The sequence below is a fragment of the Corvus kubaryi genome, unplaced genomic scaffold, assembly GCF_017639235.1.
Source record: "Corvus kubaryi isolate FWS band 111438036 unplaced genomic scaffold, C.kubaryi_AGA036_p1.0 136, whole genome shotgun sequence".
Taxonomy (NCBI): Eukaryota; Metazoa; Chordata; class Aves; order Passeriformes; family Corvidae; genus Corvus; species Corvus kubaryi.
The window spans coordinates 11,027,591-11,055,486 of NW_024580670.1; the positions used below are offsets into that span (position 1 = coordinate 11,027,591).

The 27,896-nt window shown below is 45.4% G+C and overlaps 1 protein-coding gene across 1 annotated transcript; it reads left to right on the plus strand.

Moving 5' to 3' along the window:
- Positions 1-123: 123 nt before the first annotated feature.
- Positions 124-27,868, plus strand: ABTB1 (ankyrin repeat and BTB domain containing 1). The gene is made up of 12 exons (XM_042016976.1): positions 124-261; positions 2,044-2,106; positions 3,197-3,252; positions 4,307-4,451; positions 6,269-6,428; positions 7,341-7,386; positions 8,404-8,520; positions 13,216-13,331; positions 18,639-18,737; positions 19,314-19,481; positions 22,383-22,583; positions 24,359-27,868. The coding sequence occupies exons 1-12, from the start codon at positions 206-208 to the stop codon at positions 24,563-24,565; spliced, it is 1,434 nt and encodes a 477-aa protein (XP_041872910.1). The 5' UTR covers positions 124-205; the 3' UTR covers positions 24,566-27,868.
- Positions 27,869-27,896: the final 28 nt, after the last annotated feature.

The window sequence follows — 27,896 nt, forward strand, 5'->3', positions numbered from 1 at the left end:
CGCAGCGCGGCCGGCAGCTGTTCCTCCGGGCCGCAGGGGGCGCTGCGGAGGCGGCGCTGGGCCGGCCGGGCGGTGCCGCCGCCGTGTTTACAGCGCCCGCCGCTCCCGCCCCGGCGCCGCTGTCCCTCGGCCCGGCCCGGCCCCGCGGCCGCTCCTCCGCTCCCCGCGTCAATGCGGCGCCGGCGCCCCGCGGCCTGGGCCGGCCATGGACACCAGCGACCTGTTCACCAGCTGCAAGAAGGGCGACGTGAGCCGCGTGCGGTGAGCCGGGTCGGGCCGGGCCTGGGAACGGGTCCCTCGCACCGCCGCTGCCTGTAACCGCCTTGGTCAGCGGGGCGAGCGGGGCCGGGCCGGCCGGGGCGGCTTCGCCTTGCTGGGACGTGTTTACCGGAAGATCGTCCCGGCCTCCCCAGGGCGGCTGCCGCCGGCTTGGGGCTCCCCAGGGCGGCCGCGGTGAGGGGTGCGGAAAGGGCCGCTTGTTTGTCGTACAGAAATGCAGCTTGTTTGCACCCCAGGAGCTGGGTGTGCACCGGGTCTTTGCCGGGGTGCTTAGCTTCGCGTGAGGTGTGCCCGGTTCCGGCAGGTGTCTGAGTGTCGGACGGACACTGCGTACTCGTGGGTGTGGATGCTGCCTGTGGCAAATGTCCTTGCACAAGGCTCCTCTCCAGCTGCTCTTCCTTTACCGTTGGAAATGGTATTTGTATTGGTAGGAAGCTGGATCCCTGGGACTCAATCGTCATGGAAATGTTTAGACGCCTTGTGCTGTGGACTGTGGGAGCATCTCTGAGTAATACGGGGATATGAAAATTTCAGGTCAAGTTTCCTTTCTCATCTCGAAGCAGCACAGCTTAACTTCAGTGATTTTGGATCAGGAGGCAGATGGGCTTGTTGTCTGCAGGGTGAATGCAAGGTCCTTTTCCTGCGTCTCATGGTTTGAATCTAAAACTGTTCTTCACCTTTATATCCTACTTGATTCTTCCATCTCTTAGTGTGTGATATGCCAGATAATCAGAAGCAACCTCTGTTACAGGGTGCTTGCTACTGAAAGATAAGTGTGCAGATAGGTAAGGTCTGGGGAACATTGTTCTCTGTTGTGATTGTGTTCGATTAAATCGTTGCAAGCAGTGAATTGCAGGTTTACTGTAGAAAGAGGGGTCTGAGGGATGGCCTTGCAGAAGTTTAAGATGACCTGTATGGACATACTGGTGCAGAAAAGAGAGTCTGAGAATGCTGTCAGAGCAGGGGGGACAGATTGACCACATGGGACTGAGTAGAAAGGAGCTGAGTTGCTTGGCATGTTGAATATGGTCAGAGGAACCTGAAGTTCTAGACAAGAAAGGTGAAGGGAGTGAAAGGGAGGACTCGTGTGGTGGGTGATAAAAAACCAAGACTTGAGAGTCTTGGTGAAGGCTGAGAGGGACTTTAACATGTGGTTGTTGCAGTACAGGCTGTAACAAGACCCAGGCTGTGCAGGAGATTTGTCTGCAAGGCAAAGCCCGGCTTCTAGATGTGTCAGAGAGGGAGTGTTGACAGCATCTGATCTAGCCTAAATGTGCAGGACAAGGAAGTGGCAGGATTCAAGAGCAGTCTGGAGTGACACTGATGTTGTTGCTTTTGTCAGGAAGAGCCACAAGCAGGATGGGAGTCCAGCCTTGACCTTGTAAAATTGGCCATTTATTTTTAAGCATCTAGGCTGGGAGTATTGTTGGGGAATGTGAAGGTACTGCAGAAGTACTCAGGCTTCTTTTGGGATTGCTGCCCTGTTAGAGATGGGTTTGAGTCCCCTCTTCCCCCATGTGCTCCACTTAAGATTGAAGGGAGCTGCCAGGCCATGCTGTAGAACACCATTCTTTGGGTTGAGGATTTGGCTGATGCCCCTTCAGCCATAGCTGACAGCTCCCCAAGTCCAGTGCAAGGTCCTGTCATACCTTTGGAAGTTACTCTATGAACTTGAAGTTACATCTTCATCTTCTGAAAGAGGAGAATGTGACTGAGTGAGTAGCTGCATGAAGTTGTAACTTTGCTCTCTCCCTTTTCTTCCAGATACCTTCTTGAACAGCGAGATGTGGAAATTAATGTCCGTGATAAATGGGACAGTACACCCCTGTGAGTGCTGCAGCCTGGAACACTGGCTGGGCGGGGGGTAGGGCCTTCAGAGCTCCTTTACTCTCTCTGCATCAGCAGCTACGAGCACTGTTACAAAATGTCTCAGGTTCTGCTTTTTTGGGAACTTTGGCTACATAGTTCTGCTTCTCTTCCCTGTGGGTGCTGTGCTAAATGCGTCTTTGTCTCCCGATGTGACTGGGGCTTGCTGTAGTGATGCTCAGAAGTGGGGTTTTGTGACCAGATTACCTGGGTTAAGCACTCTGCTCTTGGCTTCATTAGGCTTTTTCCCCACCAAAGACGATGGCATTCTAGCATGTTTAGCTTGGCCTGGTAAAATGCCAAGTGACTGTGGGATCTCAGTCTGTCTGGCAGGGCTGTGAACATGCAGTAGGTTGTGAGGAATCCCCCTGGAGGTGCTGAGGAACATGCTGTGAGCTTTTTACCTCCCTACAATTCCAAAGTACATTTAGACATCTGCAATATATTTAGAGTACAGAATAACTTCCCAAAGTAGAGGTAGACTAACATTTGGCTGCTGCAATGCATGCTGCAGTATTCTCCTATTTAGTAGGACAGTTTGAGGTCCTTGTGCAAGAGAATCATGAAAGGCTTAGACTGTGAAAGAGAAAATAAAACTCATTGTAACTAGAACTTAGGGGAGTGGGTTTGCTGTACATCCAGTGTGGGTGCTGTTCCCTCCTTGGCATAGCGTGCAGCAGTCGGACTGACAACAGAAGGAGCAAGGAGTGTTTTTGAGAATTCAGTGGACTGCTGAGTGCCCATGAAATGATCTCCTTTAAAATGAGGATGGATTTGGCAGCTGGTGGTGCAACAGAAGATGCTGAACCTTGACAAGATACTGGGACCTTGAGATCTCCTTGCAGTGCCTAGGATTGCTGGGAACAGATCCTGCTTAGTCTGTTGCTGGGGTCCAGCTTCTGTGCTATTCAGTAGCAATTCCTCACTCCTATGAGGTGTTGGCCTCCTAAGCTTCTCAGGGATGCTCAGTGCTGTGGTCTGTGTGGGGTGATGTGCCAAAACACTGAATTTACTTCCTACTGCATCTCTAATTTTCTTTCGTTGTTGTCAGGTATTACGCCTGCCTGTGTGGACATGAGGAGCTTGTACGGTATCTTCTAGCCAATGGTGAGCAAAAGTGTCCTGGTATGGGTGCAGCACCTTTCTCTGGTCCGTGTGGATTGTATGTCCTTCTAACTGTCCCTTGTGGAAACTACTTCTGTTACAACCAACCATCTGATCAGCGATCTTGGGCTACAGAGGGAGCCCTGCACACACCTTCATGGTCCCTTTTGCTGGCCATTTGCAGCTTGAATTTGCTTCTTGAAATTGCTTGAAATTTCTTGATTTGCTTGAAATCCTGAAAATGCACAGAAAGGGAAGCTGTCTGTGATGGCTCAAGGCAGCATGACTTTCTGAAATCACAGCTGATGTTTTGTGAGAGTGCAATGGTATTGGGAATATGCTGATCTGAGAGTTGTACTTCATATGAAGAATTGTCTGTGTAAAACTTTCTTGTACTCTATTGATAGCCTGGCTTTGTAAGCAGGACTTAATGGTGAAATGCAAGGGATTTTGCTAATCTCAAGCAAAGCAAGACCAATTCTTCAGGCAAAGTGCCTGCCCATTTGGTTCTCAGCATCTAAATTCCCCTACGTACATAGTGTTTTGCCAGAGGAACCAGAGTGCAGTCACATCTCAAAAGGTTTGGTTTTCTACTGCATTCCCAGCATCTTAATCAACCACTTGTGTAACTCTAAATAGGAAAATGCAAATACCCTCCAAATTTCTAGCAGATTCTAACCTAAGGAGGCATCCCCCGTCTTATACAAAGCAGAAATACTTTTTAGGAAGAGCTCTTAACAGTCCAATAAATGATTACACTCTTAGTACAGTGAGATTTGTCTTCCCAGAACACTGCTGGAGCCATGCTGAGAGGCTTTTTACATGGGTCAGTTAAAACAAGTCCTGACTTCTTCAGAAAGGGATTCGTCTGTGGGAGAGCAGCTTTAGGTTGTACACATATGAGGGAAGCTCAGTTTTTGTAAATATGCTCATCAGCAGAGGGGACCACAGTGAAATGTGTCAGCAGCCAGAAGTCATATTTGTTTAGTGACCATCTGGGGACACTTGAGAAGGATCTAACTGTGCCTGCTGGCCTGTGCCTGTGATTGTTTTACAGGAGCAAAGTGTGAGGCAAACACTTTTGATGGGGAACGTTGTTTGTACGGAGCTCTGAGTGACGCCATCCGCCGGCTGCTGAAGGAGTACAAACAGATCACAGCCAAGTGCATGAAGAGGGACTACTATGATGTCTTCCTGCAGCGGTAAGGACATGAGGCGTGTGCAGAGCGTCCCGTCAGCCTTCCTGAGCGCTCTTTTCAGGGCAGCTTGGAAAGGCAACTCATCAGTACCCTCTCTCATTCCTGGGCATGTAGAGCTTCTTAAGGGATGTCCTCTGTGCCCTAAGGGATGATCTCCAGGCGTGTGTGTGCATAGCCTCTAGTGACTTGGTACAGAGTCCAGAGTCAACAGAAAGCTGGTCTTTATAAAGCAGAAGCACTAAGGTGTCATCCTTGACTGTCAAACCAAAATCAGATCCCTAAAACCACATCAGCAATTTAGAATAGTATGTCAACTGAAATTAAGTTTCAGGCCTGAAGGTACTATAACTTGCAAGCTGAAGTTTTCAACACTGATAAAATGTTTCTCATTTGTGAAACAGAGCACTTTAAGAAGCCTCAAACTGACTCACAGTGACATTGCCCAATCCTTTTTTTTTGGTTATTAAACTTTATTAAGATACTTCTGAAGGTTGCATGTCTCACATTGTACTAGAGCTTGAGTTGCAGCCTAACTTGCTCAGGAGTAGAGGAATAGTTTCAAGCTTTTCTTCTTGCTGTTTGTCTACGCTGATACTATTACAGACTTGCTGGTTGGTTTTTTTACTGACTTACAGATGTTAAAACCTTGTTGTGTTTTTTTTATCTTTGAAACTGGAGTGTTAATAAGTCCTGGAAAGATCTGACAATCTGAAAAGAGGAGAGGAAGGAAACTCATTTATTTGAGTAAAATCAGATTCTGTCTTCCAGGGAAGTAGAATTTTGTAGAGTGATTTATCACTGCCCTGGTGACTGTGGCTCCGATGGTGCAGGGTTGAGCATACATGAAAGCTAAAATGCACCGATTTCTGCTTCTCATTCAAGCAGATCTTGTGTTAAAATTGAAACAAAGAGCAACAGTTGGGGGGAAAAAAGTAAAAACCTAATGCTTCTGTTCGCTTTGGGGCAAGACACTAGAAGGAAGGGTGTTCTAGTGGCAGGAGATTGAGATCAGCATTCAAGACTCTGACAACATCTCTGTGTGTGACCCCACACCTTTCTATGCCCCAGTCCAGCTCTCCAGAAGGAGTACAATGCTTGATGTCCACCTGATTTGACCTCTTGGGGATGTTTGTGAGGATATATATGCAAGGACTGATGGGCATTAGGAAACAGTGGTGATGGTTGCTGTAAACTCTGGAAGTAGCAGTTTTGGTTTTTTCCTTTTAAAGAATGAAGGTATGGGCATGCAGGCATAAACAAGGCTTCATGTCTGATGTGGTAATTGCCTGCATTTCATGCCTGTCACATCCTTCCTTCTTCTGAGGGTGGGTGACCTCAAGTCCTCTCCTATTTGTTACATGGTTAAAGTGTGCACACTGAGAGTGCCCGAGAGCAGGAAAGTTGCATTTTACTTTGTAGCAGGGTAGTTCTTTTTGAAAGTGTGCCCTTTTGCAGTGCTTTTTTTGACATCTGACAATTTAAAAGCAGAACTAACTTTTAAAGATGTGCTTGGGGGCAACTAGTTCCTCTTTAAAATCGGTTCCCAGCATTCAGGTGTTCACCTAAGGCAGGAAGGTTTCATTCTCCAGCCGCCTGGTTGCACTAACAAAACTCCTTTGAGCTATGGAAGGGAGTGAGACATCCCACTCCAGTGTGTGAAGGACCAGCCCTGTGCTGGCCATCCCGCTGGGCAGAGAGAGACTGCAATGCCCGGGGGTATTTGTTCATTTAGACCTAATTGTACCATGTTCCCCACTAGTGTTACTCCATTCTCTCCTTTTTCATGCTGCAATGAATTTCCCTTCTCTGTGTTCCTGCAGGTTGCTGGAGCAGGGTTACCAGAGTGACATTGTTTTCATCGTTCATGGCAAATCCTTCTGTGCCCACCGCTGCATCCTCAGCGCTCGCAGCGCCTACTTTGCAGAGATGTTTGAAACCAAATGGAAGGGGAAGAACATGATAGTGTTGAAGCACCCACTGGTGAGCAAGGCTGTGCTTCCAGTTCTTTTCTTTCTTTTGCTGTTCCACCTGGGTGAGGAAAGTGAGTAGGAAGGACAGTTTGAGGGTTAACTTCCACAGTGAATAGCTCCTGGGGCTCAGAATGACCCTAGTTGAGGAGAAGGGCTTGTGAAGGCACTTCATGCAGTAAAATAGCATCTTATTGAGATAACAAAAGGCTGCAGACTGCATACCTCCCCTTTGTTCCCTCTGTCATGGGCTCAAACATATCTTAATTAATTGCAGTAGCAGGTAGCTGCTACCATCTGCCAGCTGTGTCACGACCCCTCTCTGGGATGAGTTGAGTCTGTCTAATTCCTGGTGGACAGGTGGTCTGTGGTGAAGACATCACCTCAATAATTGGCACTAATTGAGTCCCTTTTGTTGCCTTTGCAACAAGAACTAAATAGGCCATAAGTGCATTCCATCCATTAACCACCCATACTCCGGCACACATTTGTGTAACTTGACTCTGGTGGTGCAAATCCTCTTGTGACAAACATAACTCCAGTTTCTCAGAACACTGCTCTCCTCTCTCTTTGTACAAGAACAAATCTTTTCTCTGGAATTAGGAAGAGGTGGAAATGTTTATGATCAGTAAAAACCTGTATTTTACAGAGCCTGTATTTTACAGAACCATGTCTCTGGAATTTTTCCATTAGTCAGGTCCTGTCCCCTGAGGTACCTGAGGGATTGGTATCAGTTGAGACAGTGAGGAGCTGTGTAAGCCAGGTGGAGTGGCAGCATTAGTTATATGGGGAGCAAGAAAATCAGATGCACTGTGTGAGTTCTTACTTAAGATTTTTTTTTTTTTTACTTGTTCAGGATCATGTTTCAAACTTATGGTTAAATTCGTGGTGATTCCAAATGTGACTTCCTCTTGTTTTATTTTAGATTAACCCAGCAGCCTTTGGTGCCCTTCTGCAGTATCTATACACAGGTAAATGACTTTACCCTCTGGTGTTTGTGTACATGGCTGGTGAGCAGCTGTCTGTGCCTCTGCACTGAGTGGCACAGGCTTGCACTCAGCAGTGTTTGGGTGCTTGAGTCGCCAACAAATCCTCTCTGCTGGCAGAAAGGGAGAATGTGAGCAATCACCAGCTCTTCCAAGATGTTTGTACCTTTTGCCAGTTGTTGTCCTGCCAGTAATTATACAGTCAATTAAAACAAAAATCAGCTTGGTTTGATTGGTTGGATGGATTTGGAGACTGTATTTCTAACTTAAGGAAGGAAAATCTGTCATCTGGTATAACTGTATCCTAAGGTGGTGAAAAGCCAGTTTCCCATGTAGGACTTTTTCAGTTTGGCAGACCTGAGCTGTGTGTGCTGAATGCTTTGACTACTTTCCAGTATTTTTTCTGAACAGAAGTTGATCCTAAACCTTCTATGAAAATGCCCAATGCTGTATTGTAGGCATGCTAAGTGCTGAACTATCTCAGGCCAGGAGGTGGTGCCAGAAAATAACATTGTCTTCAAGGCTCTTCTTTTCCAATACAGTGTGTTCAGAAATGTTCCTTGCCACATTTTCAGTGATTATAAAAGATCCTGAGATGAAAACTTGTGAGCCTGAAGTCTATTCTTACCCAAAGCTGGGTAGCCAGTGGTGGTGGCAGTCATGCCTGCTGCTGTTGTACTGCTGTTTTTTGATTTTCTGAGAGAATTAGACATGTTTTGTACAGCCTGTTTGGTCTCTGAACACTTGAATGAAGCTATTAGGGTAAACCCTGGAAAGTGGAAATGTGAATTAAATGCCAAACTGTTACTGATTTAAGTAGTGGGTGGTGGTGGAATACCCAGTCTTAGCTTCTGGGACTGAGTTGTGAGTGGATGCTGAAAAGTGAGGCAGTGTATCTAATTACTGAATTTCTGTGTCATCAAGTCTTCAGACCTTATTTTTTGCCATTTTTACACCTAAGTCCTGTGGATTAAGAGAGCTGAGTGCATTTCTTCTTGACAGGTCGTCTGGATATTGATGTAGAGTATGTCAGTGATTGCAAGAGGTTGGCCAAGCAGTGTCGGCTGCAGGACCTCATCGATGATTTGGAGACCAAATGTAAAAAAGTCTATGAATTTGGTAAGCATTTGACTTGCTGTTGTCTCTGCTGTGCCTGTGTGCCCTTTCAGGGAGAAACAGGAAAGTGTGATGGTGGATGTTTCATGGTGTCCTTGGGGCTTCCAGAAAATGATTCTCTTGTGGAATTTCCATGTTTGCATGGTAGTTTTCAGTCATGGCCTTTCTGTAGGGCAGCTGTAGTGGTTTCTGACATATGCATGTTTATAATTTATATTGAATGCTTTCTTTAGAGTAGAGCAGCCATGGCAGCAGGACTTTGCTGTGGTTGCCAGACACTCAATTGAGCATGGTGGAGTATATGTTGGGAAGTGTCTTCCAGCAGAGAGCTTGTTTAAATCCCCAGAAAGATAAAATATATACAGTTAGAAGTAATTTTCTGCATTTATCTGACCCCTAACCAAAGTAAAATTTTTGATAATTGGCCCAAAATGGGTGCAGAGGGAGATACAGCACTTTTTTTAAAAGCAGAGAAGTATTTCTGAAAACATGTGTATATTAGTAACACGTGGATGTGCCAAACCTTAAATGAAACAATACTCTATTTAAGGACTTTTTGTTATCCAAATAACTTGTGATCTAATCATGACATAAGCTTATTGCATGAAAACCAACAGTTGGAATCAAGCTAAGGGACACGTGAAGAGGAATCAAAACAGCACAAGTGGTGTTAGTCACGAAGCAGAAAAAATTACTGGATAACAAAACCTTCAGGCTGCAAGCTTCTGATTCTCATTCTGTGCTCTGAGTTAACTCCTTTACTTTAATCAAGTTAATTTTGATTTGAGAAGAGACTCCAGTCTGTAGTTTAAAGTCAATAGCATCTTCTTCCCTGACCTAAGAGGCAGGGGTGTACGTGTTCCACCTTTTCGTTTTGAATACGAGTTGTGATTGTTCAGCCTCCTGAGGTTGCAGAGCATAACTGATAGAATACTTCTGGCTCAAGAAGTTCCTCATCTGCAAATCACATGGAAGATATTACCATGTGCAGGTCTCTCTTTAGGCATGTGTAGTTGTTTGGTGGTGGTGGGGTACAAGATTACCATGGTACAGCTGTTACCATATAATGCAGGGTGCAAGTCCTTATGGAAGCTGTGTCACAGGTCTTACTTCTGCTGTATAAACACAAATGTAAACATGGACCTGAAGAGGTTAGAAATGCATTTCTCGGTATCTATAAAAACTGTAAGGTATCAGTTTGTATTAAATAAGTAGCGGAAAAGGGGAGTGATGAATGAATATAAAATAAAAACTACTCAGAAATCAGGTAACAAAATGATCTTGTGTCATCTTTTGATATCAGAGTAATTCCGTGAGATGCTGGAGATTTGTTTTTTCCTTTTTATCTTTTTCTCCCAGGATCTAGCTGAGACATTCCACCTTAATTCATTTAGTTAAAATCTCATATAATATTGTGGAAGGAAAAGGTGCTTAAATTTGTGAACTGCAAAAAAGCTGACTTCTTGGTGGGTTTTCAAATGGAAAATAATGAAGTAAAGTTTCAGGTTAATTGGACGTTTTAGATAGAAGCACCACTTGGAAATATAAAAGCACTGGACAAATCATTTAACTTCTGTGTTCTTTGGGGAGGGAACAGTTTTTCAATTTTGAGGCCTGACAGAAGACAATCAATGGGTGGTTTAAAGCACCGATGGAAGTACTAGGCTTGATTTTTATTTGTGACAGGTTGGATTCAAAGAAACAGAACAACTGTTAAAAGTTTGTTTCTTAAATTTCATGTGGAAGCCAGGAAAACTTGATTCTGCAGAAAGGCATATATGTAAGAGTTACAGAAGTTAAAAAATTGGAAAGATCTTAGATCACATTGTGTCTGGCACTTGAGAAAGCATGACTGTTCCTTTGAATGTGTTAGAAACCTCTGCCTGTTCCAAGTGCTTGCTGTGCAGTAGAACTCTGATTCAGGTCTGTAGAGCAGGGTCATGTCTTGCTTCTGTATTATGAAGCTGAAACAAGAAAACAACATGAACTCGAGCCTCTGCAGCTCCACTGGATAATTGCAGTGTCTGCAATCTCATTATCTAGAGTTAATCAGTATTTCAAAAGCACTTAGTATCTTGGCATGCACAGACAGTAGTATAGGAAGAGGATGACCCAGTGCCTTCTGTTGCACCTGAGATATATTTGGGTGCGAATGCTTGCCTATTTTCCCTTGTGTGTACATTGTGGCTATAACAAGAAAAAACTACTGCAGTGTTTGGAAGAGCTCAAACAATTTGTCCAGAATAAGCCATAATTCTTCCTTTAGAAGTGCATGTATTAGAAAATAAATGTTCTGCAGTTACTTAAGCAAGTTTTAGGGCAAAAAGGGTGAGAGCAAATTTGATATGCTTGCCTTTGTAGCAAAGACACTGGATGTGCAGAATCTGTGGTTGTAGCTAATTGTGCCATTGGGAAGATGTATCTGAGTGTGGCATCATTTTGTAGGTTTTGGGAGTTTAGTGTGGTTTTTTGTGGCTCTTACATTTTGTGGTACATTGGCTCAATGTAACCAGAACACTACAAAGTATTGACCAGGAAAACCAAGGCAGCTGATACGTTGGTAGGTGATGGTCAGTGCTATACAGCTGTGCTAGACTGGGAGGAAACCCAGTCTCAAGCTCAACCACACTGGTTATTCCCTCCAGCTCCTTGCATTGTTTATGTTGCTTTTCTCAGAAACCCCTTCATTTGTCTTTCTTGCATTCCTCTTTCGTGGTCCCTGCTGCTTGCTGGCAGCCAGCAGCTTATTCCTATTTCACAACTTTGATTTCTGTTGTCTCTGTTAGGAAAGATTTTTGTGTGACACCAAATGCTGTGCCCTTGGATTTGAAAAACGCAGTGTCTGAATAGATTTTCTTCTCAGAAAAATCACTGTTCTTTTGTGTCACTGGGAAAGTGCACAGATGCTCTGTGCATCCCAGGAGAAGAGCTCTTTGCCTTGCCTTCTTAAAGCTTGCTGGATCCATTAGCACTTACAGAGCCTGATCCGGTGACTGTTACAATAAGTACTACAGAAATACAGATGTTTCTCTCTGCCCTGAAGAATTTCTAATTGCGAAGTAAGACATTTCGTTCTCTCATGCTGATGTATAAGTGGTCAGGGCTCTTTGAGAAAATGCACTCAGTCTGGTTTGTGTTGGTGCCAGGCCTCCTCTTAGCTTATTTACCCTGGAAGTCATCTATCTGAGGGTAGGATTTCGTGCTAACAGGGCAGCCTGTCTCCTTGCTGGCAAGCTTTGTGTATAGCAATCATGGTGCCCGACTGTTTTGTACTGGTAGATTATCCTTCCCTTTCCAGAAATCTTTCTGGGATATGCAGCCTATGGAGAGGTACAGTGGTGGCATATTTGAAGGGTGCAGCAGTGATGTGGAGGAGGGGGTGGAGATCTTGTTTTGTGGCACATCGTGGTCTTGTTTCGCCCACGACCCAATGGAGTCATCTGATGGAGCTCATGTAATGCTGTGCAAAATGTCAGGAGAAATGAGGTCTCAAGGTGGCGTGATTCACCTGTGAGGGGTTTTATGTGGTGAATCATACCTGTCAGAAATTCTTCTGAATGCTTCAGACTTAACCCTGTGTCTCTCTGGCTCCCAACAGTATCTTAAGGCTTCCTCACCACAACTTTGCGTTTTCCAGTGGTGCTCCATCTTTTTTCACATGCTTCCTTGTATCCAGGGACTCTTGAATGTCTTACATGCTCCAGTTCTCCCCCCAAACCATGCTGACCTGGGAACAAACCTGAGGTGGTGAGCACAGTAGCCAGAAACAGGAAAGGCTCTGCTGGCAGCAGCATTGTATCACAGTGCGTCTATTTTGGGCTGCCACTGGTTTGAAGTTAGAGTTGGCTTCTGTGAGCTCCGCAACAACTTTAGTCATAGCAAGACCACTGAAGTATGATCATGTATTTTTGCTTTTTTGGGCTGTTTTGTTGTGTAGGCTGATTTGTTAAGACAGGAAGACACACTATGTCTGAAAAAGACAAATGAAGTTGCTGTCTCTGAAGGCTCTGTTTGAGCTCTTTGATGATAGTGATGCTTAGTTCAGGCACATGCAGGAGTCTGGGTACTTTGGGGTCTTTGTGCTTTAGGGATCTACAAACAGAGAGTAGAGGACAGACTCGCACCTGCTGAACTCATTGACTAAACAAGAATAAATCCCTTTGTTCTCTGCAGTGAAATCAGGATGGCATAGCTGAAATGGGACCCAGTGGAAAGCACGTGACAGCAGAGAGGCATGGAAGCAGATTAACTTAAAAACTCCCTGGCATGGGCTTTACCTTAGGTGACGCTGTCAGCTGTAGGAGTGGTTGACTGGGGAGGGCAGTGTATAAGTGGCTCCTACAGGGATCAGGGCAACCTGATCCATGGTCCTTAATTGATGATGTGGATCCCAAAGAGCAAGTTGGGCTTGAAATGTGCCTGTGACAACTTTGTTTCCCACAGTTGATATTCCAGCATAAGGAATTCAGTGGAGGTTTGAGAAGAGACAACAGTACATGCATCCCCTTCTAGCCCTGCTCACTGGCTGTACTGAGGGGTGCTGAATGTGTGTGTGCATAGAAAAATTGTGTGTGTTTTGCAGTAAAAGCTGAACAGCAATAACGCTGGTTTTCCTGGAGTGTCTTTTATCTAAATGGGAGAGAATGTTTGTAGAGGAATTCAGGCATCTCTGCTCTTTTGTTTTTTTGCTTCTTCCAGTCTCTTCCAAGCCAGGGACCTGTGTGAAAGTGCTGACGATTGAGCCCACAGGTAACTGCCGGCTGCAGGAAGATCTGGCTCTCCTGGCAGACTGCGCCCTGCCAGCTGAACTGCGGGTAGGGAGCACTTCTACTCCTTGTGGGCTCTGTGGGGCTGGGATATCTGCTCACTTGTGTCCACTCACATCATTGCTATATAGGCTTCAGTGCTTGCTTGTCTTCTGGTGCTCCAAATGGTGAAAGGCTTTTATTGCTTGGAAATGCCATAAAATTGTATAATGAGGCTGTCAGTGCTGGTCTTTCCCCTTGGATATTCCCCCCAGCGGGGATCTTGGTAAATAGAACCCTTTCCATGTGGTTGGTGGGGATTTCCCCATTGAATACAATGGGACAAGGCCCCCAGCTCTTCTCTTTGCCATCCTTCTTGAGAATTAGAAATGTTGTAGCAGCAGGCATTGGTACCCAAAGGGATATATAGGTGGAAAATGGCTTGCTGGGCTTGCTTGCTGGGAACTGACACACTTCAATGGAGAGGTGCTTCCAAACCCTGATAATATTTCCAGCAGAAATGTGAGTCCCTCTGAAGAAAATTTAACTTGACTGGCCATAGATCTGCTTTTCCCAACTATATCTTGCCCCTCAGAAATAGCCCCCCAGATTGATGATCACTATGTTAAAATACCATCATATTGTTAGTTAGGATCGTATACGTAGATCTTCTCTCCCATTTGCAGAACAGGAAAACTATTATTTTCTTCATTCTTTCTGCATCTGGTGTTTTCTGTAATATCAGCAGATTTATTTTGCTCTTATGTATGTCCTTTGTTTCCTCTTTCTTATACCAACCGCTGTGTTTAATAACATGGACTCATTTTAGGTGGATGCTGTGCCCAGAGGTTGTATGACTGAGTGATGTAGCAAGTTTTGTTGCCTTTCTCTTTCTGTTCCCTGCCAAATAAACCTGCCTGGTGCAGAGAGAGTGAGAATGTGTGTGTGTGTGTGTACATGGATAAAGTTTCTTACCTTAATAAGCCAACATGTTTTGTGCCGGCTTTTTTCAGATATATTTCACTATAGAGTGAGTTTTTCTCCATCAAGTTTACAACTACCGATTTAGAAATCTCTCCTGTGTAACCTGCCTCCTCCAAATAGCTGTACATTTTTTTGTGACTTTCAATATGCTTTTCTGTATATTTGCAGGCTTTAAAGGGAGGTGATACTATAAATAAGCTTCAGATTACCTCCCCAGGAATTAAAAAAAGGATCAAGGACCCCAAAACAGTGAGATTTACCTACATTTTAAGTCACTTCACAAATAAAAAGAATACTTCCTGTTTGATTGCTTGTTTCCAGACCTTGATGGCATACTCCTGTTAAGCTGTTCTTCTAGAGTTAGGAACACTTTCCTTCTTAATTCTTTCATGTAGAATAGGAGCTGGAAGGAAAAGAGGAAACTTGGAATAATGTAATCATCTGACAGTGCTGTGAATTGTGAGCTGTGGTTTCCTTGCTGTGTTCATTGATTGGCATGAAGGCAGCATTAGAGTTATTACAGCTGTACAAGTGAAGAGGGAATGGGCACACACACCTGCTCACTAGAGAATCTGTGTGCCATGCACAAGTGTGGGTGCTTTGTTTAAGACTGATAAATTCTAAAAGATTCCCATTTTTCTCTCTCTAGGTACTTTTTGTTTGTTCGTTTTTGTTTGTTTGCCATTTATCTCTTATTCTATTGTTTTCAAATTGTTAAATTCTGTGAATTGGGCACCTTTGTTCTGGAACAGAGGCATTGCACATCCTCATTCTTGCAGGGTTTGCTGCCATACAAGGAATAGTATACAAACTGTGTAACCTAAAATGTCAGGAACAACTACATAGTCACACACAGACATCCAAGTTCTCAAGAGAAACATACATTGTTTTTTTTTTCCAGCCTATGCAGAACAAAATAGGTATTTGGCTTCTGGATAAAAGCCAGCATTTCCAGAATTTGGCAAGAAACATTTTGAGCTGCAGCATGTCATGTAATGCCATATTATATGAAATGGGGATGTATTCAGCTTTCTGTTTCAGTATAAACAAATAATTTGCATGTAATGTCTTTGATACTTGGATGATGTAGGAAACTTTGTGCATTCCAGTTTCACAGTTAGTGATATCTTACATGGCTGAAACAATAATGATATCCAGTTACAGCTCATTATTATTTTCTGGAGTGATAGCTGTCTATTCTTTGAAATCTCAAACACATTTATAATTCTGGTACCTTGTTTCTCTTTCCTGTTTGTGTTTGAAAGCCTTTTTTTTTTCCCCCAATGTTTCCTTTTACAAGTGTGGTTGTTGTCTCTGTTTTGTTTTAAAATAGTAATGGCCAGGATTTTTCTGTCCACAACAGCTGCTTCCTCAGTTTGTTGCAATAAAATTTAGCAGTGACGGATTTAAGTAAAATACCATGAAAAGCCAGGCAACTGTCAAAACCCATGTGGCTTCCCACTGTCTGCCTGGTTCTTCATTTCATATCTGCCAGGTGACCTCTGAGTTGCAGACTCCAGGGCTTCCAGTATATGACACTGTAGGCACATGGTTTCCTTGTAATTGTTTTCAATTACCTTTTAACTGAGATCTTATGTTCCAAACCAAGATGAAATCAGACTTAAAAGGGTCAGAGTTTGCCATGAAATAAATACTGTTCTTTCCATCCATGTTGACACTTGGTGTGGCTGCAAAAAAGTGACCGTTTGCCACTTTTGGGGTAAAACTTATCTTATAATGCATAGGAAGAGCAGTTTGAAACGAGTAGATGGGTTCCGTCTTGTCTGTCTGCACCTGTGTACTGTGCTTGTCCATGGCAGTGACTCCTGTGCTTTGCTTTGCCTGTTTGGCAGAGGCAGATTAACTGAAATATTTACAACATGTTTCCAATTTAGTTTTTTTTTGTATCCAATCCACTTGCGTCTGGTTGCGAGCTGCTAATCTTCTCTTGGATCACCAACCCCTGTATTTTGTGTTGTAATTTATTTACAATTTTCTTGCTGAGATAATCTGGCCAAGGTACAAATTGCTGCCACTGATTTGTTTTGTATGTTTTTGCCTCCAGCAACATTTCTATTTAAGCTCTAATAGGAAATTTGTAGCAGCAAAGACTTGGTCCTCCACATGTGATAGTGGAGAGTGAGAGTATTGAGAGTATTTCTATATGGTGATTGAGTTACTGTGGATGTGTTTGCACCTTGTAGGCTGGACTGTGTTGTGCTTCCTGGGCAGAATACTTGACTTTGGCAGCTGTGTTTTGCCTGGACAGAGGCCTGTGAAGGAGCTTGTATGAATAGGGGTAGTGGGAGGAATAAGCCAATTTTCTGCAGGGAGATCCTGCAAAGGAGATTAGATTCCTCAAGCATGACAAGGGAGGAGAGTAGAAGTAGTAGAGACTTGAAAGGAGAGTAAAAGGGAAAATTCTGCAAAGCCACTTCATGCTGAATAGGAGAAACAAAGACATGAACCTGCTTTTGTAATAGGAATTGAAAATGACCTTGTAAATCTGAGCAGCAGAGTGGGGACCAGGCAGGGCTAGAAGCAGGAAATTGAGCCCAGAGGAATTTGTAATTCAGGAGACAAACTCTGAGACAAATAAAACTCCCATATCCATTCCAAAGGGATGGACTCCTTTTAGATATTTACCTTTGGACAGTGAAAGGAAAGCAAAGAAGGGATGCATGTAGGAGACGTGGTGTTTATCTCAATTAATATTCCTATGCCACAGAGTGGCATCTTATCAAAGTTTGTTGCTAGGTTTGTTTTACCTGGGATTTGTCTGCAGATCTGTAGCCTTCAGATTCACGTCAGAATTTGTAGGAGAGGATGTGGAAGCTGTGGGCGCATAGGGTGAGGAGAACAGCAAGGCAAACAGAACAGGCAGTTGCATCATGATACTGGTGTTTGTAACACGTTGCCACAGAGTGAGGCTGTGGACCTTGGCTGGGACCAAGGACCAAACCCTTGAAACATGAGACACAGATAGTAGTAAAATAGCAGCCTGGGGAATCTACAAATGGGACAATTTCATCTCATCTTCAGTGCTGGAGGGGCCCTTTGTGTGGCAGCTGTATGAAAAGCAGGTGATAGATCAGGTGGGCAACATTCCTTGAATTGCTGCATCTCTTCTGGAATAAGAGTTGCCCTGTGGAGCAGGACTGCAGTAGAGAAGTGCTATGGAGAGTCAGCATTACTGCAACAGCCATGTGCAAGATTTGCATCACTGGACTTCTCCTGTGATTAGGAATCAGAAGCTGCCAACTGTTGCTGTGGACAAAGAGTGTGGTAAATGGGTCCAGATTGCCATGGTCAGTGGTGGTATGAGCTTTTGCCACCTTGGTGCCTTGCCACATCCAAGAACCTGTTCTGTGAGAAACCTCACTGAGCCTGGCTGAGAGCTCCCACCCAGTGTGTTCCAGTCTGTGTCTTTGTTTAGCTCAGCAGGGAAGAGTCATCTGGCTCCTCAGTAGAGCTGAAAGTCAGGTTGGAGGCAGGTGGGTTGGAAATGGACAGTCTGCTATTGTGAGTCTGGTCTTTATCGTCAGCTCAGGGTTTTCCTGGGTGCAAATTTGGGATGTAATTTTCCTGGATGAAAGACAGCAGGAATAAATTCCTTGTCCCAGGTACCCCAGGGGCATGTGTATGGAAAGCAAGAACCAGAGGAAACTTTTTTTTCCAGAGATTGTCTTGGCTGCATGACTGTGAATATAAACTTTTTTTTTACAGTTGAATTACACTGTATATAGAATAAGGTGAAAGGGAAAATATTTGGAAGTGTCAATTTAAAACAAAAATACGGCAAACAGGTTGGGGTTTTTTTGGTGTGTGCTGTCATTGTTGGCATGTGGGACTGGGTGGAGGTGTGTTGTTGTTAAAATAATTCACTTGAGTATTAATACTGCAACAACACTATCTTTGGCTGCAAATCAAAAATCTAAAATGTGCTTTAGCAATGTTGGATTATTCAAGTGAGGCAGTAATTGTAGCCAGACCATTTCAAACTGGTGTATACATGGATGTAATCTATACATTATTACATGTACCCTGTAAAAGACTGGTCCTAAGCTCCAGTATGCTTGCGATACCTGCTGCATGAGGTAAACTTCACCTCCACGTGTTAGATAGCAGAGAAACACTTTCCAAAGGTGTATGGAGAACCAGGAAATTTCCATGGATAAAGGAGGCAGCTGTAACTTGTACCAGGAATATCCCTTATTAGCAGTGCAAGTTCTTCATTTCTGGACACTGGAATCTGTGTTCAGACCATCTCTGGTGCTCTGAGGGAGTAGAGGGATGGCATTTTCTGGGAAAACAAAAAAGTCTGAACTTGGAACCCTGAGCATGTTTAAAGCAGGAGTGTTAAAGGAAGGGTTTTCTGGTTTCTCTTCCTAGGTTGGTTTTGGGGAGTTGCCATTTGACAGCACTGACAACTTCAACAGCTGTCCTGACGTGTGTTTCCGGGTGGAAGATTACAACTTCTTGTGCCATAAGGTATGTGCTTGTGCTGTACTTCCTTCTCCTCCCTTTTTGCTATGAATCTAGTCTACTTGTGTCCCCCACTCCTTCTATGCTGGATACACTCTGCAGTAGCAGCCTTGATTCAGCTGGAAAACTGCATTTAAAGCATTTAACAAAGCAGCAAAGCCTGCCTTTCTTGCAGACGTGTGGAGATAAATTTATAAATTCAGCTACAGCATTCACAGCTGCAAAATCTGCTGCTGCTGGCTTATGAGTTCAGTGTCTGGAGAAGGAAAGTTTGATCTGCAGATGAACAACTGTAAGAATGAATTTTGAGATCCAACCTCAACTCAAGCTCCTGCCGTAGGGCCATGCTAATTTCGAATCTCTTGAATTTACCAATTGTGTTTGTGGTTCTGAGGGTAGGTATGGATAGAATAAGGTATGGAAAAATATTGGAGATATAGCTTCAAAATGTAGGGAAAATCAAAGTTACAGAATCTGAACTTCTGAAATATCTTTGAGCTGCTCTGACACCAAGTTGGTAGTGCCCTTTGGTTTGGTGCAGTGAGCAAGATGCCAGTGTTTTGGTTTTTCATTCCTCTCCAGGCATTTTTCTGTGGTCGCAGTGATTATTTCAAAGCCCTCCTTGAAGATCATTTCAGTGAGAGTGAGGAGCTACAGACACAGCCCAGCATCCCTGTGGTGACTCTCCACAACATCTCAGAAGACATCTTCATCCGGGTCCTCTACTACATCTACAGTGATGATACAGAGGTGAGGCCAGCCTTGGTCCTTCCTCCAGTGCTGGTTAGCTCTGAGGTGTTTTCAGTATTTTTCTAAATCTGGAGCAGGGTGTGCATGTATATTCTTAAATTTCACTGGCCTACTGTGCTACCTCACTTGTGTCTCAGGGATCCACATACTGGGATGCGCTGTTAGCCAGGCAGGGTTGTAGTTCATGTGCATGATGTTCAGGAAGCAAATCCCTAGTCTTTTATCCCATAATAAAAATGTGGAAATTAGGTTGCACGCTGTTTATTGATGTGATAAATACAGGGCTTTGCAGCTTTACCTCTTGAACTCCGTGGAGAGATAAGGGAAGCAGCTGCCAGTAGATGGCAGATGGAACACGTTTGGAGATGTGGATAGGTTGAGAGATTCTGCTTATTTACTTTTGGCATCATAGCCTACTTTTCCATTTGTAGCAAGTCATTATTTCCACTGTCATTAATCACTGGGGTGGGCAAAGGTTCCACTGGGAGACCAGTGCCTTGCTGTGCTCAGTATCGCAGGCCAAACAAAAGAGCCCTCACCCACTTAGTTTTCAGCCTAATGGAAGGTGCAGCAAATCCCGGCATTTAATTAGCTTCCTGCTTTGGTTTTGTGGCAAATGCTTTCAGCTGGTCTCGCTGGAAGATCCCAGAACACATTCTGGCATCAGGGCAGTGACTGGAGATGCTGCTGCACCTGCCAGTGTCACTTCCCCCAAGCAGTGCTTGTGCTCTGGGTTGGGTGCACATGCAGAGAGTGCACACAGCTGTGACCTTTTTTTTCTGCTGATCTGTTCACCTCCGGGTAGAAGTGGGGAGAGTGTTTGGCAAGCAGCAAGGGCAGGATTGCCACTGGTATGCCAGAGAGCAGGTCCTTCACTTGCCTGCACTCTTCCCTCAGCCACTTGCTGAAAGGGCAGGCAGAGAGGGAACAAAGCTGCTTGAAGATCCTCCTGACCTTGTGACTGCACTGCAGCCTGACCCTGTTTCCTTGCACCTCTCCAGTCTGCCTCCCTCCTCATGATGACTCACAGGAAGGACGTTTCCCAAGCAGCTCTTGCTTTCCAAGGGGTGCCTCAGGTGCCCTGTCTGGGCTTGGGTCAGGAGGACAGACAAACAATAATGTGTAGGAGTTAAAAGGATCTTACTCATATGTTTTGTGTGCAGAATGGTGCATAGCTTGGGCTTCAAACCAAGCAGCCAAGATGTGAGCTTCTGCAGAGAGTTCACCTGTCATGAGTAACTACCAGAAAAAATGGTCAGGAAGACAGGAATATAGTTTAAGTTCCACATTTACATGTGGAGTGTTCTCCCTGCCCTGTGTTTCTCCAGCCAAGTATCAGCACTCTCAGTTCTATGTTTCTCTTTACAAAGGATTTATGGTGTCTCTCTGCCATGCAGTAGTGACAGTGTTTGCAGTTAAGGGGAAGAGTGTGCAGAGGACATAAAGGGTTCCAGGCACAAAGACAAGTTGCTGATCAGAATACTTGGGTAGGCTCGAGGGCAGTTCTTGGAGGAACATTTGCCAGGTTTTCCTTGATGAAGTAGTTGGGAGCTGCAGCCATCAATACTACTGGCTCAAACACTTCCAGCTCCTGAGGTTCCTGCAGCTTATGAAGGGACAAAGCAGCACTTGGTTAATAACCCCAAGAGCTTTGTTACCCCATGTGCATACAGCCTTCATGGCATGGCTCTCCTACATCTTGCATTCTTCTGCCCAGCTGCTGCAGGGTGTTTCACAGCTGGGCCACTTGCTGGGAGCTGTCTCTCCAAACACAGATGCAGACAGCTGTGGGGGAAGAAAAAAATCAGTTATTTGTAGTTGTCAGAGGGAACAACCCTGGATCTAGATATAGATGTGCACAGCAGTGTGTTTGCTGCTCACTAGTTATCAAGAGAGTGGGCCAGGCTGTACCAGTTACCATTCCTCCATCCAGAGCAGTGTGGCTTGGTCTCTAAACGCAAGGGTCCTCGCCTCCTCCGCAGCCAGGGCATGCTGTGTCCTGCAGATCCACTGTTACAGTGGGTGTGGGTAACTGAGCTCTTTGCAATTCACATTAGCAGGAACAGAGAGGCTCTAGTTCCAGGTTAGTGACGCAGATGGCTGACGAAAATAGGATTTGCCCAGCCAGGGAGAAGAGGCTGAGTGAAGCTGGAGGTGGTGTCTCCAACTTTATCTACAACATTTTTTATCTTCAGATCACTTGCAAGTACCCAAGAGGGAAATGGGAAGGTGGTCCTCTTTCTCAAGAGCCTTAAAATGTTAAAGGTCATTCACAACAGTTTCAGTTTGAGCATCTGGTGCATTAATTTAGTCCAGTCGGAACTCATGTTAGAGCTCCACTAGTATTTGATGTGCAAAATATGTTCTTACCCAGGTGGGCCTCACCTACAGTTTATTTTGTGTTCAGTTTTCTGTCCTTGAGTGTACCTCTCTGCCAGGGAGGTTGTGCTAGCTGAGTTAGCAGAACCAGTTTGAGGAAGAAACTTAAGAGAATTTTGCATGTTTTTCACAAAATGTGAGTCCAGCAGTATAAAATGGGAGGAAAAATGTGGGGACAAGGTTCTCTGTCCTGCCAGCCTCTTCTGTTTGTCTCTTGTAAGTATGTCTAGTAAAAGCAACCTCCTGCCACTGTCACACTGAACATTTTTTAGCAGCCAAGTGCACTTTGGTGTTTCAGCACAGCCCTGAGCTTAGCTACAGGGGTTACCTGCAGCATGAGAAACTCCCTGCTGCACTTTAAATTCCTCTGGGGTGACTGAGTGGGAGACGTAGCCTGAAAGACAGAGCTCCTGTCTCTCCATAGTTAGCACTTGTCCAGTAATGGGCCAAACAACGCGTTAGTTTCCAGTGACAAGCAGTGTGCTGAGGACTGGGCAGTAACTCCCCTCTGTGCACTGCCAGCTGTCCCCAGAGAACGCCTACGACGTGCTGTGTGTGGCGGACATGTACCTGCTGCCCGGCCTCAAGCGCCTCTGCGGCAGGGCCCTGGCACAGATCCTCGACGAGGACAACATCATCAGCATCTGGAGGATTGCAAAGCTGTTCCAGCTGACCCGGCTGGAGGACCAGTGCACGGAGTACATGGCCAAGATCATCGAGAAGGTACCGAAACACTCCCCATGGCAGTGACCACGTGTGCCCCTATATCTGAGCCACAGAGACAGCAGATTGAATGGTTGTACTTTGGTCTGTAGTTAGTGGTTGTCCTCTCTGGATTAATGTGCTTCCTGAAAATGAGCAGCAGTTAAGGAGCAAAGCACATGGTGAGTTAGGACAGAGGAGGAGGAGTGTGGCAGTACCTGATGTCACCACAATAAGCCAAATTTTGGTCCCTGTCTAGCACATCCCTGTGGAATGTGGGGTGAGAAGTTGCCCGAAAAGCTTTGCAAGTACCAGGGGCAGGTGATTTTCACTGAACTTTCAGCCACTGTGCCCAGAGTAGCCATGGTGTTCCCTGAATACACCAGCTGCAGCCTGGAGAACCCAAAGAGGTGTGTAGGGGAGCTCTGTGCAGGAAATATTTTTTGGTGTTGGCTGGGGGGAATTCTTCCTGGCATGATGCTCTAGATAGGAGAAATCAATGTGACCTCTAATCTCCTCGAGGATGACAAATCAAATAGTAGGGGTTTGCTCAGGGTATACTTTGCTGTCAAACAGCAAGAAGTAATGAATTTAACACTGAAGTTTTCCTTATGGGGCTCCACTTAAGTGTTATCCTGAATGATTATAGCTTAGTCTCAGGACTCTTGGAGAAAGTTGCCATATGGAAGGATAAACTAGCATCTATGAAGGGTTTTTATCCTGAGACAGATCTTTATAAATGGCTTGTACAGTTCACATGGGAATGTAACATTTTCACCTGTAGCTTGAAAGGTGTGAAATTATTTTTGGCATGAGAAAACAATGAAGGAAGTGGTTCTGGGGCTGTTACTTTGTTCAGTGTATAGCTTGGGAATGACAGACATAGCCTGTACCCATAGTCTGGCTTCTGAAGAAGGGCTTGAAAGCTGCTGAATATCCCAAGTAGTCATCAGGCTATGGCTTTGCTTGTATGTTCCCCTTGCATTCCCCACCTCTAGCTTGAGTGGGAGTCCTTGGACCCAGCACTGGCAGTGTGCCTTCTTAAGGGTGTTGGCACAGACAGAGCCACCCCAGCTGATGTTCAGACATCAGTGGTTGCCAGCATCCTGTGGAGATGCACTGATGGCAGCAGGGAGAGATTTTGTCAGTGTGGTAGCAGAGTAAGGCTCAGCAACCTGCTGTGCCCAGGCACAGTTCAGTAGCATAGACAGATGGAAGCTGCCTCTCACCCTTCAGCTCACCACACGTTCCTGGGGAACCTGATACAGAATCATTCATGGGTGACCCAATTCTGTCAGGTTGAGTGCAGAGCAGAGCAGCTGCCATGCTGGTGGTGGTGAGGCTGAGTCAAGGGGGGATAGTCATTTGTGGCTCCCAGTTCTGAAACAGGCGCAAGCACTCCCTGGCTTCTCTGCTACAGGACATTGCCCAAAAGTGTCTGGCAACATCTCCTGGTTCCTGCCAGGCAGGCTTTTTGGGGGGAATATTGTGCATGTGCCCGTGCCCCAATACCAGAACCAGGGATGCTTAGTTAGAGAGTGTTACAGGGCATTGTGGGAGGTGCAGGTTGCTTGCAGCTGAGACTGTTTATTGTTGGGGTATTAGTGCCTCCTTTGGATGGATGGCAGGCTGCATCTTCAAGTGGTGTCTGTAGGAAGACTTGGGTCTCCATGTACTCTAGCATTCTTTTCTTTTCTGTGGGATCCCTTAACTGTCTGAGACCATTATCCCAACCCCTGGTATCTCTTTACCTGTCTTCTTGTCTTCCTAATGGTTCTCTTGTCTTCCTGGTGCAGCTGGTGGAGTTGGAGGAGTTTGCAGCTGCTGTGAAGGAGAACGCGGAGGCTGTGGAGGAGCGGCAGGAGACTGACTCCATCCCTCTGGTCGATGACATCCGCTTCCACATCACCAGCAACGTGCAGACTTACAGTGCCATTGAGGAAGCCAACCAGAAACTTGAAGCTCTAGAAAACCTCCTGGCCAGTATAGGGCTCGAATGCTGATGTGTGCAAACCCTGCCTGTCAAATGCAGCTGCACAGCCCTTGCTGCGCTGGCTTGGAGTGCAAGAACATCTGAGTCTGAATGTCCCGCTTCCCATTCTTGGTCCTCCTTCCCATCCACTTTCAGGCATGGTTTCTTTTTAATTTATTTGTGTCTGGACATTCGCATTTCTGGTTTGTGTTTGGTTTTACTTGCGTTTTTTTTGTTTCTCCTTTCAGAAATAGCTCCCAAAGCTCAGCCTAAGTCAGTAGCTGCTCCTTTGTACAATACAGTGCAGAGAGGAGACTGTGAGCTGTTGGGAATGGTGAGGGAGCTGTTCTGGGGACTTCCTACTGCCTGGGGTTAGGACCCATCCCGTTCTGTGGTTCAACAACACACTTCTGGAACTGGCTCATGCCAGAATATTTGTTGAATTACCAGCAGCAGAGGAAGAAAACTGGATTAAACTCTTAATAAGTATATGGGAAAGGAGTTCAGCACTGTCACTGTCAGCATTATAAGACTGGCAGAAGTGGGCAGTGCTTCCCTAACAGGGACACAGAGGTACTTGGCTATGTGGAGGGCACTGTCTTCACCTGCTATTTTAGTACTTAGATGGAAAAAAACCAAAACAAAGTGATTTCCAGGTCTTCCCTAGCTTTTCATTGCTTTGAAGTGCTCAGAATTTAAAAGCTTTCTGAACAAGCATCTTTGGGAATACAGTAGAGACCAGAATTCTTCCATTCTTAGAAAGCAGCAGCTTTCAATGCACAAAAGAAGGGAGAGCAGCCCTTTTTAAGAGGGGAAGGAAACACCTTCTTCTTGGAAACAGCACTTTTCCCTTTATTTTTGTTCATTGTGGTAGGGCAAGGCTGACTTGCTGGTGGGTCTGGGAAGAGGGGTCACTGGAAATCCTTTTTAAAAGGAAAGGGGCCTTTTGGGTCTCTCACAGGGCTGCTGTCCCACTCTGCGACCTTCTGGCTTTGCTCAGCCTTGAGCCATGTAGCTTCATTGTCCTCCAGGAAATTCACTGTTTGTACTAATGAATGTTTTTGAATCTGTATTCTGCAGTAGGTCGTGTTATCTCGTGTTGTCTGTCTGGATTCCTAATGAGGGTGATGGTGTTCCTTCTCCTTGGCACTAATCAGCAGCTGATAACCCTGCATAAAGCTTGCCTTGCCAAACAGGCTGCCCTTGGAGCTGTCCATCTCTGGAATGGTGTGTTGGGAGAGTCTCAGGTCTCCAGGGCACATGCTGGGCACACTTTCCTGTGCTGTGCTTTGGGAGGGAGAAGAGGCATTGAGTGAAGCACATGGAGAATCCTGCACAGGCTCTGGGCTGCCATAACCAACTCGTACAATCATTTTGGTCACTTCATGAGGCAAGAGCTTGAAATACACTGTTTCAGGTGTGGTTTTATTATGGGATGTGGGAACTGGGCAAGGATCCCCTGCAGCTTCAGGGTGTTGTTTTCTGTAATGGTGGTGGTGCCTCTCATGGCTGAAGAGTTTGGAGATCCAGGGTTTGGCAGGGACTTGCTTCAGGTGTGGATGTATTGGGATGATGGGTTTCCCTTCTTTGCCAATCTCACCAGGTAAGAGGCTGGTACCCCACAGCAAGTGAAAGCTGCAGCCTCACTGCCTGTGCCTGTCCTGCACTGAAGCTGTTGGCAGGTCCATGGGCAGGCAGTGGGCACCACCTGCACTAAGCAGGCTGCACTCAATTCTGAGGAGGGGACTCTGGGCTTTGGCCAATGTGCTTGGGGAAAGCCAGTCTTTGGCAAAATCGTGTGTCAGGATTGAGTTGCACTTAACAGAAGCTGGGGATAGAGCTGGCGTGGGGGGAGCAGGGATGAGGTTCATTGATATAACTGAACTCCAGATGCTTATGCACTTTGTCATCTGGGTTTAAGTGGTGTCTCTTGCAGATCAAGTCTCTGGGGCAGGGGATGGTGGTGGCAGGTCTACTCAAGCAGTCTGTGCTTCAGTTCTGTTTCAAAACCCTTGTGAAGAAGTGCAGGGAGTTGTTGTGGTTTGTTTTCTGCAGTCATACTAGGGTGAGGGTGTGTCCCTGCAGGGGTGTGTTGCTGCATGGAAGCAGCAGGAGTGTGCTTCTGTTTGGGACGGTGACGTGGAGAGGAGCTGTGCATTTGTTGTGTGATTTGTGGAATGTACCTCCATGTCCACCTCTAAGCCCAGTGTGTCTTTGACAGGACCAGCAAAGAGCCCAGCACAGCTGTACTGATGAAGGTATCTCCGTGAACATGGGGAGAGGAAGGGCTGTTGAGGAAGCTTTAATAGGAAGTCCCATATATTTTGGAGGAAGAAGGGTGAAAGAACTGCTTGTTTTCTTGCTGAGTGGAGTGTCAGGCTCATGAAAGCCTGCTGCAAAAACCAGCAGCTTAACGCAGCTGATTCAGTTCCCCTGTGTTTCTCCTCTATATATGGCTGAAGATAACACTGAACATAAGCAGGATGTTTAGTTTATCACATCTCTTCTCCTCCAGCAGAAATTCCGTTTCTGACATCTTTGTAGTCAGCTTTCCACAGCAGTGGTTTGTGACAGCCCACAAGGCTTGCACGGAGCCACCAGGGAACAGGACGTGGCCTTTGCCTTCTGCTTGTACTGAGTGAGATGCAGAAGCAGGATTATCAAGGAATGTGCTAATGCTTTTCTCTGCAGATTCCTCAGCTGCTAAAGGACACTGGCTGTGAGCAAAGCAGGAGGAAGGCAGAGGAGGAGCAGCAGTGCTGGGAAGCATTTTCCATATGGCTGCTCTTGAATAATTCCATTCCTGCGTCCTTAAGCGTGGAGCAAGTGAGGCTGCAGTTGTACATGTGGGAGAAAAGGTCAGCGTGGCCTTTTGATCTGCCTCCCCAGCAGTGTGAGTCCACATGGGCTTCCAAGCAAATGCCTCATCTGTCTGCGTGCACTTAGTGGTCACATCTGTGAGGCCTGTCAGGTTGTCCAATTATTCGGGATCCTTTAACTCCCCCCGTCCCTTTTGGCAAAATAGGGCTATCCAAAAGCGTGCATAAGCAGATGGTCAGCATGCAGGCAAGCTCTCTAATTAAGATGAGCCAGGACAAAACTTAGATTTGAATTCACTTTATTCTTGCTGCAAATAATTTTATCACAAAATAAAAACCTTCTGATTTTTCTTCTGTTGCCAGTGTCCTTTCTGTGTTTTGTTGCCTCTGTCCTTTTTATTTACTACTAGCCACTTGCTGAGTTAAGAAGATTGTAAAATTTACCAGAGCAACATTATATTTAAGAAGAAATGTGTAAGCATGTGTGCAGCAATAAAATAGTCTATTTCACTATATCTGCTCTGGCTGTGATCTCTTTGTTAA